Raw genomic sequence first — 17,214 nt, 5'->3', positions numbered from 1 at the left:
AAAAATGGGCAGAGGAAATGAACAGACACTTCTCCAAAGAAGATACACAGATGGCCAATAGGCACATGAAAAGATGTTCAACACCACTAATCATCAGGGAAATGCAAATCAAAACAACACTAAGATATCACCTCATGCCCATTAGAATGGCTATAATCACCAAGACAAAAAACAACGAATGTTGGAGAGGATATGGAGAAACAGGAACCCTCATACACAGCTGGTGGGAATGCAAACTGGTGCAGCCTCTATGGAAAACGGTATGGAGATTCCTCAAAGAATTAAAAATAGAAATACCCTATGATCCAGCTATCCCACTACTGGGAATCTAGCCAACGAACCTGAAATCAACAATCCAAAGAGGCTTATGCACCCCTATGTTCATTGCAGCATTATTCACTATAGCCAAGAAGTGGAAGCAACCTAAGTGTCCCTCGACTGACGATTGGATCAAGAAAATGTGGTATATAAATACAATGGAATACTACTCAGTCATAAAAAAGACAAAATCGTCCCATTTGCAACAACATGGATGGGCCTGGAGGGTATTATGTTAAGTGAAGTAAGCCAGAAAGAGAAAGACAAACACTGTATGATCTCATTCATATGTGGAATATAAACCAACACATGGACAGAGAAAACTGTATTGTGGTCACCAGGGGCAACGGGGCTGGGGGGTGGGCACAAGGGGTAAAGGGAGACATATATATGGTGATGGACAAACAAAAAAGTACAACCCAAAATTTCAGAATGTTAAAAACTATTAAAACATCAATAAAAAAAAAATGTTCAGATTCTTCTCTATATTCAAATTTTACCCAAATCTACTTACTTTCACCCCCAGCTATAGTAAACAAAGACATCTCTCTATTAAGCACTTTATTAGTACCCAATAAATACTTATCTATTCATATCTAACCCTAAATAATCCAGACATTATCCTATCCATCCAGTTATACTCTATCCTGAATATTATTTTAATATAATTATTATACTTTCATTTTTTTCCACACAATAGAAATACTTAAGCATGTTTAGAGAGGCTCTTAATTTTTTAAACATTCAATTCCTGGGGCCAGCCCCGTGGCGTAGCAGTTAAGTGCGTGCTCCGCTGCTGGCAGCTGGGGTTCGGATCCTGGGCACGCACCGATGCACCGCTTGTCAAGCCATGCTGTGGCAGCGTTAACATATGAAGTGCAGGAAGATGGGTATGGATGTTAGCCCACGGCCAGTCTTCCTCAGCAAAAAGAGGAGGATTGGCATGGATGTTAGCTCAGGGCTGATCTTCCTCACAAAAAAAAAAAAAATTCAATTCCTGACAGCCTATGTTATCAGCAATATTAGAAGCCTACTGGTAAAGATATTAGAAAAATAAAAGTATATGATTTTAGTGAGTGATGTTAAAGAAAATGGTAGAGCAAGGAACTCCAAAAGCCAGTCCCTCCACAAAAACTGCAAATAAACTGGCAAAATTTCTCAGAATCAACTTTCTCAGAACTCTGGAAAACAACTGAAAGTTTACAGCAACCAGGCAAAAAACTTAATCAAGAAAAAAAACAGCTGAGTCTTGGTATTTAAGAAAATCTCTGTCAAAATAACAGCTGACCACTAGGTTAACCAAACAGAGATTTCAGTGGCCACACACGACAAAGAATACAGACTTTATAAAATTAGTTCAGAAAAGTCACTAAACAAACAACAACTACTAGAGTATGCAGAAACAACAAACACTAGAGATGGGGGAGAATCTGATTTCCAGAGCTGCCACTCCATAATATTCAAAATATCCTTTTTCCAACAAAAATTATGAAGTATGCAAAGAAACAAATTATGGCCCATACACAAGAAAAACAGAAATTAATAGGAACTGTCCCTGAGGAAGCCTAGACATTGGATTTACCACACAGCAATTACTTTAAATATTCTCAAAGAGTTAAAGGAAATCACGTATAAAGACCCAAAGGAAACCACGCAAATGAAGTCTTCCAAAAGAGAAAATATAAATAAAGAGATAGACAGTATAAAAAAGAACCAAATAGAAATCTTGGAGTTGATATATTCAAAGTGCTGAAAGAAAAAAAACCTGTCAACCAAGAAGTCTATATCCAAGAAAAATATTTTTCAAAAATGAAGGAGAAATTAAGCCATTCCAAGATAAACAAAAGCTGAGGGTGTTCATTACCACTAGACTTGCCTTAGAAGAAATGCTAAAGTAAGTGCTTCAGCCTGAAATGAAAGGACACTAGATAGGAACTCAAATCCACATGAAGAAATAAAGAAGACTTGTAAAGGTAACTGCACAGGTAAACATAAAAGTCAATACTGATGTATTCTTGGTTTGTAACTCCTCTCTTTTTCCTATATGATTCAAAAGACAACTACATAAAACAATAATTATAAACTATGGTGATGGGCACACAATGTATAAAGACATAATTTGTGACAATAACAACATAAATGGGGGGATAGGGTTATACAGGAGTAAAGTTTTTTTATACTATTGAAACTAAGTTGGCATTAATTCAAACTAGACTGTTGTGAATTAAGATGCTAATTGTAATCCCCAAGGCAACCACTAAGAAAATAACTAAAAATATATAGTAAAATGAAGGCGAAGGGCATCAAATATTATACTAGAAAACATCTATCTCTCACAAAAAAGGGGAGGGGACTCACACAGGAATTGTGGAACCATATAGATACAATACATATAGAAATAAAGGAAAATGGCAAAAGTCCCTCCGTATCACTAATTACATTAAATTTAAATTGATTAAACTCCCCAATTAAAAGTCAGAGATTGGTAGAATAGATTTAAAAAACATGATTCAACTATCTGCTGTCTGCAAGAGATTTACCTTAGATATAAAGACACAGATAGGTTGAAAGTGAAAGAATAAAAAAAGAAATTCCATGCAAACAATAACCAAAAGACAGCTAGAGTGGCTATACTTATATCATACAAAATAGACTTTAAGACAAAAATTTTTACAAAAGACAAGGAAAGATATGTAGTGATAAAAGGGTCAATCCACCAAGAAGATATAACAATTTCCAGATACATATGCACCTAACAACAGAATCCCAAAATATATGATGAAGGGAAAAGTAGTTCAACAGTAATAGCTGGAGACTTCAAAAATCGCACTTCATTAATGGATAAAACAACTACACAAAAGATAACCAAGGAAATAGAAGACTTGAACAACACTGTAAACCAACCAGACATAACAGACATATATAGAATACTCTACCTAACAACAGCAGAATACACATTATTTTCAAATGCACAGTAACATTCACCAAGGCAGATCGTATTCTGGACCATACAACAAACTTTAATAAATTTAAAAGAATTGAAATCAAACAAAATATCTATTCAAACCATACAGAGTTACATTAGAACTCAACAGTAAAAAGATACGTGGAAAATGCTGAAATATTTCAAAAACTAAACAACACACTCTTAAACAATGAATATGTCAAAGACGAAATCACAAGGAAATTAGAAAATACTTTGAGATAGATGAAAACAAAAACACAACACAGTGGTTTGGCCCCGCGGCTTAGCGGTTAAGTGCGCGCACTCCGCTGCTGGCGGCCTGGGTTCAGATCCCGGGCGTGCACCGAGGCACCGCTTCTCTGGCCATGCTGAGGCCGTGTCCCACATACAGCAACTAGAAGGATGTGCAACTATGACATACAACTATCTACTGGGGCTTTGGGGGAAAAATAAATAAATAAATAAATAAATAAATAAATAAAAATTAAAAAAAAAACACAACATAGCAAAAGTTATGAGATGCAATGAAAGCAGTGTTCAGATGGAAATTTATAGCTGTAAATACCTACACTAAAAAAGAAAAAAGATCGCAAATCAAAAACTTAAACTTCCATCTTAGGAAAATAGAAAAAGGAAAGCAAACTAAACCCAAAGCAAAAAGGAAGGAAATAATAAAGATTGGAGCAGAGATAAATGAAATAGACAATAGAAAACCACTAGAGCAAATCAAGAAAAGCAGATTTGGTTCCTTGAAAAGATCAACAAAAATCGACAAACCTGAACTAGACTTGCCAAGAAAAATGATTAATAAATTACTAAAATCAGGAATAAAAGTAGGGACATACTACTGGCCTTACAAAAATAAAAATATTTCTAAGAAAAAGAACATTTATATGTCAACAAATCAGATAACCTAGTTGAAACAGACAATTTCCAAGAAAAATGCGAACTACCAAAATTGACTGAAAAAAAACCCCAGAAAATCTGAATGGGTCTATTACAAGAAAAGAAATTGAATCCATAATGAAAAAACTTCCAACAATGAAAAACCCGGGACAAGAGGGCTTCATTGGCGAATTCTACCAAATGTTTAAACAATTAACACTAATCCTACTCAAACTTTCCCAAAACACTGAAGTGGAGGGAACACTTCCTAACTCATTCTATGAGGTCAGTATTACATTGATACCAAAGCCAGGCAAAGATATCACAAGAAAACTACAGACCAATATCTCTTATAAATACAGATGCAAAAATCCTCAAAAAAAAAAAAACTAGCAAACTGAACCCAATGGCATATTCAAAGGATTATATACATAACCAAGTAGTATTTATACCAAGAATGTAAGGATAGATCAACATATATATAAATCAATCTATGCAGTACACATTAGCAGAATGAAGGAAAAAAAACATGATCATCTCAATTGAGACAGAAAAAGCATTTGACAAAACCCAAAACCCTTTTATCATAAGAAAAATTCAAAAAACTAGGAACAAAAGAGAACTTCCTCAACCTGATAAAGCACATCTATGAAAAACCTACAGCTAACATCATACTTAATGGTGTAAGACCAAAAGCTTTCCCCTAAAATTAGGAACAACACAAGGATGTCTGCCGTCATTACATCAATTCAACATTATTCTGAAAGTCCTACACAGGCAATTAGATAAGAAAAAGAAATAAAAGCCATCCAAATTAGAAAGAAAGAAGTAAAACTATGTTTACTTGCAGTTTACACGATCTTATATATAGAAAATTCTGAAGAATCCACAAAAAAATTATAAGGGCTAATAAATTCAGCAAAGTTGCAGAATACCAGATCAACACATAAAAATCAGTTAAATTTTATATGCTAGCAATTAAGAACCAGGAAATGAAATTAAGAAAATCACAAAGAATAAAATACTTAGGTATAAGTTTAAGCAAGAAGGTGCAAAAAGTGTACACTGAAAACTACAAAACATTGGTAAAAGAAATTAAAGAAGATCTAAGTAAATGGAAAAACATCCCATGAATTGTGAGACTTAATATTAAGATGGTAATACTTCCTTAATTGATGAATAAATCCAAGGCAATAACTACCAAAATTCCAATTACTTTCTTCTTCAGAAATGGAGAAGTTGATCCTAAAATTCATATGGAATCACAAGGCACCCTGAAAAGCCAAAATAATCTTGAAAAAAGAACAAGTTGGAAGACTCAAACTTCTCTATTTCAAAATTTACTACAAAGATACAGTGATCAAAACAGTGTGATACAGATGTAAGGATAGGCATACAGATCAATAGAATAGAATTGAGAGTCCAGAAGTAAACCCACACATTTATAGTCAATTGATTTGCAACAAGGGTGCCAAGATCATGGAATGGGGGAGAAAATAGTCTTTTTAACAAATAGTGCTGGGATAAATGGATAACCACGTAAAAGAAAGAAGTTGGGATCTTTACAACACACCATATACAAAAATTAACTCAATATGGACCAAAGACCTAAATATAAGAGTTAAAACTGTAAAACTCTTTGAAGAAAACCTGGGGGGAAATCTTCATAACCTTGGATTTGGCAACAGATTCTTAGAGATAAGACCAAACACAAGAGCAACAGAAGTAAAAAACTGGACTTCATCAAAGTTAAAAATTTTTGCGCATCAAAAGGCATTATCAAGAAAGTAAAAGAACAACCCACAGAACACAACAAGCCGATATAAGGTGTTACTGCTTACCGGCTACTCGGTTTCGTTTTGGGGTGATGAAAATATTCTGGAATTAGATAGTTGTGATGGTTGCACAACACTGAGAATGTATTGAAAGCCACTGAATTGTACACTTTAAAATGGGTACTTTTTAAAAGTTCCATAGTTATGGGTTTTCCAAAATACAAAAAGCAGCTGAGAATTCAATTAGAGAAGTGTGTGGATAAAAAATGCACCTCATGAAAAGTTGTGATGATGATTTTGTTTTCTCTTGCTCTTGTTTTGCTTAATCCCAATAACCTGAAATTAGCCCAAAAAACTTTCTTAATAAAAAGTTACCTTCTCGGGGCCGGCCCCGTGGCTTAGTGGTTAAGTGTGCATGCTCCGCTGCTGGCGGCCCTGGTTCGGATCCCGGGCGCGCACCCACGCACCACTTGTCGGGCCATGCTGAGGCAGCATCCCACGTACAACAACTAGAAGGATGTGCAACTATAACATACAACTATCTACTGGGGCTTTGGGGAAAAAAAAAGAAGAGACTTGGCAATAGATGTTAGCTCAGGGCCAGTCTTCCTCAGCCAAAAAAAAAAATGTTACCTTCTCGCCTACATTAAAAACGGATGTAATAAAATATATATATTTAAATGCAATTAAAATAAAACTTCTGCTTCTTTGACAAGAAGTATATGCTTTTAAACGAAAACGACTGGCCTTTCTTATTAAATACTAGCATCAATCTCAAACGAGATTTAAAACAATATCTAGTCAATCGCTTTGTATTATACAGTTTTAGGATTTGAAAAGTTGAATGAAATGTGTCAAGTTTAAAAATTAACAATATTAACAAAAAGTAATTGCTTTTCCTAAAAATAAACACATTCAGTTTCATTTCTTTAAAATGTTAGAAAAGAAATAACGTTTACATGAAAACCACTTCTTTCTATTTGATTATTGTCAGAAGTTAGTATTAAAATTCAACCCAGAAGGTAAAAATAAGTTTTATTCTAGGACAACTGATGTGAAAACACATGTCCTTGAGAAATATAAATAGCTATACTATTCAACTATGTACAGAAAACTTTGCTAAGGAGTTCGGATGTAACCACAACCATTTTCACAGTACCAAGAAAGAGCCTAGACCCTCCTTCTATACTACTCTTAGTTTCTCCAAGACAGAGAAATGCCACTGGACAGTCCAAGGTGACCAGAAAAACAGACCTGCGAACTCTGGCATGAAGACAGGTGGGCTGCACCAATCTGAGAGCTTCAGAGGGACTCTGGGCCACTTCCTTGTCACCCATTTGTTCTCACCCAAACTTTGTAGAAAAGAGAATGAGCCCAGTAATCAACTAGCCTTTCCTAAGTTTTCACTTCAAGCTTGAAAAGTAATTTATAATTTAAAAATCATTATATAAATAGAAATTTCCAAAGACATAAATCAAAATAATAAACTATTAAATTTGAAGGGGAAAAAAAGCCAGAAAGCTAAAGTAAATCTACAGTAACTGTAGGTCAATTCTGCAGACTGCTTTCTTTCCATTAAGATATGAAAATCAGAAGATGGACTGCAACTGAAGAACTGTATGATTATAATTGTCCTATTGCAATCAGTTGTTATTATATTTAAAATATATATTTTGCCATTCTCATAAGGAAAGGATAAGGTACAACATTTATATTTCACATTGACGTTGGTTTTTCTCTGATGTCAAAGTCCAAGACAGCTGCTATCCAACCTTTTTTTTCCTCCAGCTGGGAAGATGAACAATTAGTTTTCAAAGGCAACATTAATTGTGTAAAAAGGTATGCCATATTTATGATATAATGGATTTTTCCTATCCAAAGTCTCACCAAGTACAAAAAAATCTAATGAAAGATGTCTCTTTTCCTGTAAATCTAAATTTCAGATTTCTAGCATATATGGATTTGATGTGACTATATTTAAACTACACTGACTGGTTAAACTTTTTAAGTAGGGAGGGGGAGAAGTCATAGTTTCAAACAAAAAAAATAGCACTCAGAATATTAGATCTTTTTCCAAAATGCTTTTGGTCATATGAAATAATGCTAGTCACTTTCAATATCAAAAGTATACAGAAGCCCAGTGTTTCTAAAATGTTAAAATGTATTAAAAATTAGTTTGTTCATGTTTATTTATTATTTCCTTAAAAGGGTTAGTTTTAAGGGTATTTTTAAGTGATTTACAAACTATATTATATAACAAATTTGATTCACAAAATTATTCTAAATATGATTCATTCATAAATTCCATATATCTTAAAAGCACTAGGTATTTATATTTTCAACATATTTTCTATTAGACAATAACAGAAATACATAAATTTCTCTATTTTTAAATAATGAAATAGTGAATACATCTTTGAATCTGAAATGCTAACAAAATATACAGTTAGTTAATACATTAAGTTTTTAGTAATAGCATAATATCCTTGTTATGTTGCTCATCACTACAAATTAAAAGTAAATTTATCATATAGAAGTAATTAAATTTGAGAATAATATAATAATAAATATATTAAATTTCTACTATAAAAATACATTCTTATAAGAAAGTAAATTACAACTTGAAAAACATTAGTGCCTAGTTAAGTTATATGAGTACCGTCAAATAGATTATGTCTCTCTATATACACATACAGGATAGCAGGTCTAAGAGCGGTAAGAGGTTCGACAGTGTGGTCAAACATTTTATCATTATGAGACACGTAAGAATCTTAACGACCTCTGGTTCACGCAGCAAAGACCACAAATAATTCAAGTGCAATTATACCAGTTTGGGGAAACCACTATTTTCATAGTTTTACCAAGTACATAAAGTAAATTCTGAAAAAAAGTTATGCAATACAGCATTGTATAACACAAATTTTCAGCCATTTGAAAGAATCTTCTGCTAATTTATTTTTAAGAAAGTACAAAATGAATTAAAGTACTTTGCAGTTAATAAAAATAATGACTGGGAGAACTGTGTCATAACACAAATTGAACAATATTTAAGAAAAATTACAGTACCTTATGAAGCATATTTTCAACTGTTTTCATATGATTAGCAACACATTCTTTGTCTCTATAAAAAAATACAGAAAAAATTAGGTGTTAGTAAAACCCAAGCCTTACTACAACTGTTACACATTTTAGTGTAAGTCATTATTGTTGAAAAATAAGGGTTGGTTATCATTGAACTCCTAAAAGTGTAAAACCTAAACATATTCACTGGTATATTTTCATCTTTAACTCATATCTTCAGTTATATTGCCTGCTATAAATTAGAGGGGGGAGAAATCTTAAGAATATCTTCAAAGTTAAAAAAGAGTTAAAAAGAAAGAAAAAAAATCATGATTACATTATTGATTTAAAATGTGCTGAAAAGGGGTCGGCCCCGTGGCTTAGCAGTTAAGTGCGCGCACTTGGCTACCGGCGGCCCTGGTTCGGATCCCGGGCACTCACCCACGCACCGCTTCTCTGGTTCTCCGGCCATGCTGAAGCCACGTCCCACATATAGCAACTAGAAGGATGTGCAACTATGACATACAACTATCTACTGGGGCTTTGGGGAAAAAAAGGAGGAGGATTGGCAATAGATGTTAGCTCAGAGCTGGTCTTCCTCAGCAAAAAGAGGAGGATTAGCACGGATGTTAGCTCAGGGCTGATCTTCCTCACCAAAAAAAAAATGTGCTGAAAAGGCAAAATTTTTATTCTTTTGGTTTATAATGAAAAAAACTTTTAAAAGCTTAGTGGTGGTAATATATTATAAATGGCCATAGTACGCAAAATAATATTTTCCTTTCTACATAGACTTTTTGTGCTATAATAATTGCACAAAAACCCTCTGTGACCTTGACTAGAACTACACAAAGTTACTAGTTTCTTCTGTCAGCTTTGTATATTGAATTTAACCTTAATAATGAAATAAAAAGTGTGAATGAAAATGCTGAAGACAAAAAGTTAATGGTAAATTATAAATTGAAAACTGTAAATAATGTATTAGCTCTCCAAATTTCAAATTAGCTTTCTTTGGTGTTATAAGAACACGTGCCCATGGTCACAGATCACAGACATGCCCAACTCCTGAAGTAGTAGCAATGTTTCGAAGACTCTGTATGAATCTGGAGGTTTTATAATGTTGTTTTCATTAATCCCAGAATTTTCAGAGCTATAAGATGCACTAGAAATTACCTAGGCTAAGTTTCTCCTTTGACATGAGGAAACTAACACCGAACAGTGACAACAAAAGGATGATTTAGTCAAACTTATATTTTTAAAAAATGACAACTACACATATCTAATATGGTGGTGCAATGTCATAGAGTCTTACAATTTTCAAAAAAACTATAGGTGGCTATTCAAACATGCCAATATTTTGGCCTTGTATAAACTCATTTTTTTCATTATGTATCAGCAATTTTTCAAGCCCCCTGGCAAAACTGTGGATATCCTAAGATTGCAGATTCTCTTTTCTGTGATTTAGTTTACAGACTAAATTCGTATTTTATGATATTTTATGCTTAAAAAGAGAGTTTGTCTCAAAAAATTTTTTATTAATAGATATATACTTTTGCAAGTACAGGAATCCAGAATTCCAAATTTAGAAATCACTGAGTTTATTAAAATTAGATGTTTCTTTAATCTATAAATAGATTTTCTTTAAGCCACTATGTTGTACAAAGGACTATTATAAGTATTCCATAAAATTTGATGTGGGGAACAAATAAAAATACCCAATTTGAACTTCACAGTGTATGTCACCTTGATTACCTGGTAAAAGGAAAAACACTCTCATCACATGTACATCGTTGCCCACTCTGAAAACTGTCTATTTTTTTTATTTAATGTATTAGAATATACAGCTATAAAATTAAATGAATTTTCCATGATCAAGATGTTTTTATTGTACTTAAAAAGATGAAATTATACACATGTTGATTGTGTACTAACACTTTCTTATGGAAATATTACTTGCAATATTAGTATATTATAATATATGCAGAACAAAATTTGGAGGGCAGTAGGACAGAAGGGGATGAAGAATATGTGATAGAAGAAACTAAGCAAAACTTTTAAATCAAGAGTCTTACATTTCATATTAATGAAAACATAGTTTCAAACACGTAACACTACAACAGAGCCCAAAGCACACTTAATTAAAGGTTATATAGAAACTTATGCTTTTCTGAGATTTCTCAATAAAATATACATTTAGTATGTTGAGTTAAGAGTTTTCTTTTCTGAGGATATATCAGAGAATTTCAAAGAGAGACAGCTGTACTTTTGTTTTCTAACACTGTATTATCCAGGGCTAAAACCCGGAGCATGAAAGTAAGAATTGATCTTTTGTCTGTTTTAAGTGATCTCCCCAAGGTCCAAATGCTCACTTGGCTGCCACGCGGAGGGCACTCTCTGCATCGTGGATGTTCTCCTCCAGTCGACGCTTGTCCTGCTCCAGCTGGGTAAGATGTCTATTGAGCTGACGCAGAGATTGATCTTTTCTTCTCAGCTCCATCTTTGCCTCGGAGAGACTCTGCAAGCAGACAGAAAACAGAGTTACTTGTCAGCCCTGATAATTAACTTCAATTTATGCCATAGGCTATTAAACAAAGAAGGATACAGACTGACTGAGAAGTAGACTTGGGTCATTACACACCAAGGTTTAACAAATTTTCTGCAAAAATTTTACATACTTACTAATTAGAAATGATAGAACTGATAAGATTTTGAAAAATGTTTAGCTACAAAATACAACTCTATTTTATTTTTTTAAATACTGCAATGCAAATACATTTTATTCTTACCGAAAATATCTGATTATAAAAACCTCAAGTTGCATTTTCTTTTAATGATGAAAAAAATAAAGATTTCAGGGGGGAAAGCACATGAAATTTAGAGTCTATTTAAAACAAGAACTATCATTATGCCCAAAATGTGTATGTGATTGAGAGGAAGGTGGATTAGGACACCTACAAGAGAATGAGGAACCCAAGATTTAAAAGTACCCCTACTTTCTTTATAAATATGTCTATAATAGTTAGGTGGCTATAGATGTCCTGGTGAACAAACAAACCGGACTCTAAACTAAAATTCACTTACTTCCCATAAATAACTCTCATGTCAAGGATAGCAACACAAATGTGATTAACATGTTTCAATAGAGAAAGTTATGAATAATACTTGCATTTGGAATTATTTATGTTCCATATATATTTTCCTAGTCATAGAAGTATAAAATCCGTTGATTGAGATTTGCTATTTGCTTTAATATGAAATATTCACTTAGCACAAAAATCTCAAGATGCAAGTGTATAACTTTATCTTGGAACTTTAGGGCTAAAGGTCTTAGAGTCAGAAACTCACAATTTAAAGGAATATTTTCTAGACCTCATTTAAAATTCTAGGATGTAAAATAGTATAGGGATCAGAGGATCCCTTAGCACTAAAAATCTGCTCATTCCTTTGCCTATGAAGTTTCTAGAATATGAGCTTATCAAACAGTTTTTCAATTAAATTTGTGGGACAGTGAGCTAAATAATTGATTGTATACACATAATATTTTTTCTTCTTGCTCAGAGTTTAGCCACACATTAACATCCACAACTATGCTTCAAATATCCAGTAAAAAATAAGTAAAATGCAATAATGTCACGTTCAAACTCTTCTAATAGTATTTTCTCAACGCATTCACAATAGGTAGTATAAAAAACTCAAGCTGCCTGCATAGAGCTAAAACAATTAATTCACTCTAAATGCTAGTGAATTGAAAGCAATCATCAGTCAAATCAGGTATATAAAAACGTTAAAAGTTTTTAAATTCAGTATTTCACTTTTCAAACAGTCAAGTTGCTGTCAGACAGATACAAGTCAAAAAATTAAAAATAAGCAAATTGTGATTACTTATTAGATATTATATTTTATTTTAAATCTTAAGTATTAACAGATCATCAAGAACATTCCACAATGGAAAGTCACTGATTCAAACCAACTTTAAAAAGACAACAGATGGGGCCAGCCCGGTGGGGCAGCGGTTAAGCGCGCACGCTCTGCTGCGGCAGCCCAGGGTTCGCAGGTTCGGATCCTGGGTGTGCACTGATGCACCACTTGTCAAGCCATGCTGTGATGGCGTCCCATATAAAGTAGAGGAAGATGGGCACGATGTTAGCCCAGAGCCAGTCTTCCTCAGCAAAAAGAGGAGGTGTGGTGACAGACGTTAGCTCAGGACTAATCCTCCTCACACACAAAAAAAGACAACAAACAATGGATTTTAAAAGCCATGCTAAACCTACTTATTCTGTGCCAATGTTAAGATATTTAAAGGCATTGAAGTATCATGAGATTTCTTTATTTAAAAAAATAAAACCCATTTGAGTCCTTTTAAAGCCAATATTTCTGACATCTTTCAGGGAATAAAAAATGCTATTTTTCAGATATGAAGATAAAACTAATGATCCACCACCAGTTACACATAAAGCTTGAATTCTTTTTCCAACAGAAATGATAGATTTGTGCCAATCCATTCAAATTCTCTTGCTCAGTAACTCTTACGACTAGAGGTTTATATTTGTGAGGCGTATTCAAGATATTGTCTCCAGCCTTGTCCAGACTGAAGCTCACTGGTCCAGTCTGAGAGAACCCATGACCTGGAATCATTATAAAACCACACTTGACTTCTCAGCAATCCTATGATATCCTTTCAAAGAAGATAAAACTCATACAATTAGAACTTTTACTGTGATCTAAATCTTCTTGTTTCCTCTGGCTTTTGTTTTCATCTCTCAGGGACAATGGCAGGGAGCCACCAAACTCTTCTAAAGCTTGCACTATTTCAGAGGGTAGCAGAATAGACTATTCTAAGATTGAAATTACAAGAAATAAACAAAAAGTGGTCCAAAGTGATATAGATCACACTTCCTTAGTTGTGAAAATGAAAAGATAATATAGCTTTTGAAAAAAGGATAATCATAGTCATAGAGCTTATAGACACAGAATTTTCGTTTTAAAAAGCTGAGGGACACCACAATGGAATCTATGTGCATCGATGGATCCTAAGGTTCATGGAGATGTGTGCAAAACACCAAGACATAGAAAGTGATTCAATAATATGTCTTTTCCCTAATATTCACCTTTTCGTTTTTTATGACAAAGGTAGAATCTTTTAAAAATCCTAACACTGAGCTTTAAAGAAAGAAAAGTATATTTACACATGTGTATATACATCATGTATATACATATGTACCTACACCATATAATGTATATTATATAGTATATATATAAAATTTTAAGTTCAGCTTTTCTTCTGTGCAGATTTATCTAATTAAAACCCATGATAAACTTTATGGACTCTAATATTTCCAGCCGAATGACTGAAACCAAGAGGGTGTGCCTCTAGGCACCAAGGCAACGATGATAAGCAGCAGGTTAGCCACTAATTTCTCAACCAGGGTAGACTGTGAAAGTGTGATGTTCTGATATCCAAGAAACTGTTCAGGAGAGAATAGGATAAATCAAGTTTAATAACTCTGCTCCTAATTGTTCCCCCAATGCTCAACTCTAATTACTTGGAGAACTCTCCTGACTGTCACCTGATATTAAGTTGTTGGAAGCTGAGCCTGGAACAGCGAGATAATCAATAAACATTTAGTGGGGAGAAGAATGAAGATCCTGTTAAGCAGTGGGAACCTGCAGCACCCAAAGCCCTTCTGCTCATGAGAAAACCTATGGGACAGCCATAGTGATTGCAAAGCAATAATCCAAAGCACTGTTTTTAGGCCTTGAGGCCTTTAGGCAACAGTACGTTTGAGGAAAAAAGGTTAACACGGTCACCCTAATTACAGCCCACTTTCACATACTTCATATATAAGCGAAGACAAGCCAATTAGGTAGAAAGGAAGATAAGGGAAGTTTTATTTGTATACTAATTAAACCCCTGATGAAATTAAAGGAAAAACATACAGCTCTGTAATTGTGTCTGAGAAAGGTCACTTCAGGTTCAGTTATCAGAACAGCACAGCCTTGAGATATTTCACTTAATCCACAATACAGCCCTCATTTTGTACTCAGGTCTTAATATTTACAAAAAAAAAATTCAAAGCCTGATACTGCATTTATCTTTAAACTGTGTTGTGAACAATATTAGCTGTTAGAAAGTTAATGCTAAATATGATAACAAGAGTCTTTAAAAAGACAGAAAAATATTCCACCTACACAAGAACCAGTGCCACAATATTATTTATCAAAGATTCTGAGTTTTCACTTTAAATCCAAAATGTTTTAGAACAAATTTTTGCAATAAAATCCCAAACTGACTGTATTTCAAAAGCTATTCTGCAATATATTTATTGTATTTCTTTTTAGATAGTGATATTATTGCTCATCTTCATGTACACCTCTCATAGTCCAGGAAAAAAAGCCAATGCTTTCACTAAACTACTCTTCTAAGAAGATATTTTTACATCTGGTTGTTTTCCTAAGATGGTCACAAAAAGCTATTTATTTCTAATGAAAGCTGGCAGGAAAAATATGAATACCAAGGAAGTAGTTAAGTGTAGGGAAAGCTTAGGGATAGAATATAAGAGAGATATGAATATTTTAAAAACAACGTTTTTTAAATGTTTTTTTCTTATCTATTGTTTCTGAAGTTTGTATAATAAACATGTATTACTATTGAATAAGAACACAAATTACTTTTTTTAAGTCATACGTAATTTCATATTTCTAAAGTTTTAAATGTTTATTAAGGCTAATATATTTTTAAAAATGAATTGGAAATATAAATTGAAATTCTATTAGTTTGCACCTATGAAAACACTTTGCACAGTGGAAATTTTTTTAAATAGCTTTATTGAGATATAATTCATATAGCACGTAATTCACTCTTTTAAAGCGTACAATTCAGTGGGTTTTAGTCTATTCGCAGAGTTGTGCAACCATCACCAGTGCAGGTCTTTTTTGAAAAGTTCTTTAAAAAAAACACAAAACTTATGAAAACAACATGGTTACCTAAATATAGTATGTCTCATTTCACCAAACTCTAATTTTAAACTACACAAGATATACAAAGTTTATAATTTTGTTCAGTAATAGGTTCAAAAATATAAAATTTATAACATGAACTTCCTGAATCACAATATTTGATTAATAAACATGGTATAGTACCAAAGTTAAAGTTATCTGAAAGAATGGGCACAACTCTCCAATTAATATTTCTGAGTGTTAAGGGAATCATCACACACAGTTCCTTCTCCTGAGGGTTCAGTATAGCTATGCTTCACACCATTAGGCCAGCTAGGAAGACCGAGCCCCAGGGGATATCGCTTTTATAGATTTTCTTTTGTCTAATGGGAAATATCTATGGATCCACATTCCTACAGACTAAAAGCTAATGGTTTATTCAATTTGGTATAAAAGTTTGTCATACAAAATGAAAGGCAAGACAACAATACAAGTGTTATGAAGAATTAAGCTACATTTCCTAGGTCAGGGAAAAAAACATCTATAACATTTGTTTTTTAATATACTGCTGTCGGGCTGTAACTTTTGAATAAAAAGTCCTAGATTGTGATAAATTGGGTAAAACATCTCAGGGCACTAAAACTAATGTTGGAAAAGGAAACAGCGTTGTCTTCAGCCCTACTGTTATAATGTGACCACTAGAAAATTTTATCAACCAAGAACTGAGTAGCTGCCGAGTGGATCCAACTATGCAGGTTGCCCCAGAAAGTATCAAGTTAAAGTGATACAACCAGAAAGTCTACAACGGGTATACAAGTCAGGGATGAAACTAGAGAAGACTATATTTTACAATAAAGCTTGAAAATCTGTGAGATAAGCAATTAGAGAATTCACAATAAATATACAGTAGCAAAAGATGCTGGTGCGTGGTAAAATTAATATATGAATAAATTTCAGTCTTAGTTTTCTACACTTTACATGGATAATTTGAATTAAAAGTTCTGCAATTTTAAGTTATCTTCCTTAGGGACACGATCCTTTATTATTTTCTAACAGTCATCCTATGCAGAAGGTAAAGCTGAGGACTTTACTTACTTTACTTTACTTTACCTAAGGACTAAAGCTGAAGATCAAATAACTCACCCACTTTTGGGTTGAATAAATGACAGTTCTAGCTAGAATTCACATGTCTAGTAAGACAACAGATGTGAAAGTATCCTATAAACCATAAAAAGCTACATAAATTTAATATGCATAATTAATGCAATACTTAGACTT

At 33.4% G+C, this 17,214-nt stretch overlaps 1 protein-coding gene across 3 annotated transcripts in view; it reads right to left on the bottom strand.

Annotated features, from left to right (window-relative positions):
• The window catches only part of CCDC171 (coiled-coil domain containing 171), a 305,088-nt gene that overhangs the window by 78,366 nt on the left and 209,508 nt on the right, over nt 1-17,214 (bottom strand). For all 3 annotated transcript variants that reach the window (XM_014792400.2, XM_087444624.1, XM_087444625.1), the window contains 2 exons: nt 11,370-11,515; nt 9,010-9,064 (listed from right to left, as the gene is read on the bottom strand). In XM_014792400.2, coding sequence (XP_014647886.1) covers nt 9,010-9,064; nt 11,370-11,515 — 201 coding nt within the window. The remainder of the gene's footprint in view (nt 1-9,009; nt 9,065-11,369; nt 11,516-17,214) is intronic.

Source organism: Ceratotherium simum, chromosome 20, assembly GCF_057802395.1.
Source record: "Ceratotherium simum simum isolate JZ-2026a chromosome 20, ASM5780239v1, whole genome shotgun sequence".
In the NCBI taxonomy this organism is placed as follows: Eukaryota; Metazoa; Chordata; class Mammalia; order Perissodactyla; family Rhinocerotidae; genus Ceratotherium; species Ceratotherium simum.
This window is presented reverse-complemented; position numbering and strand designations above follow the sequence as displayed.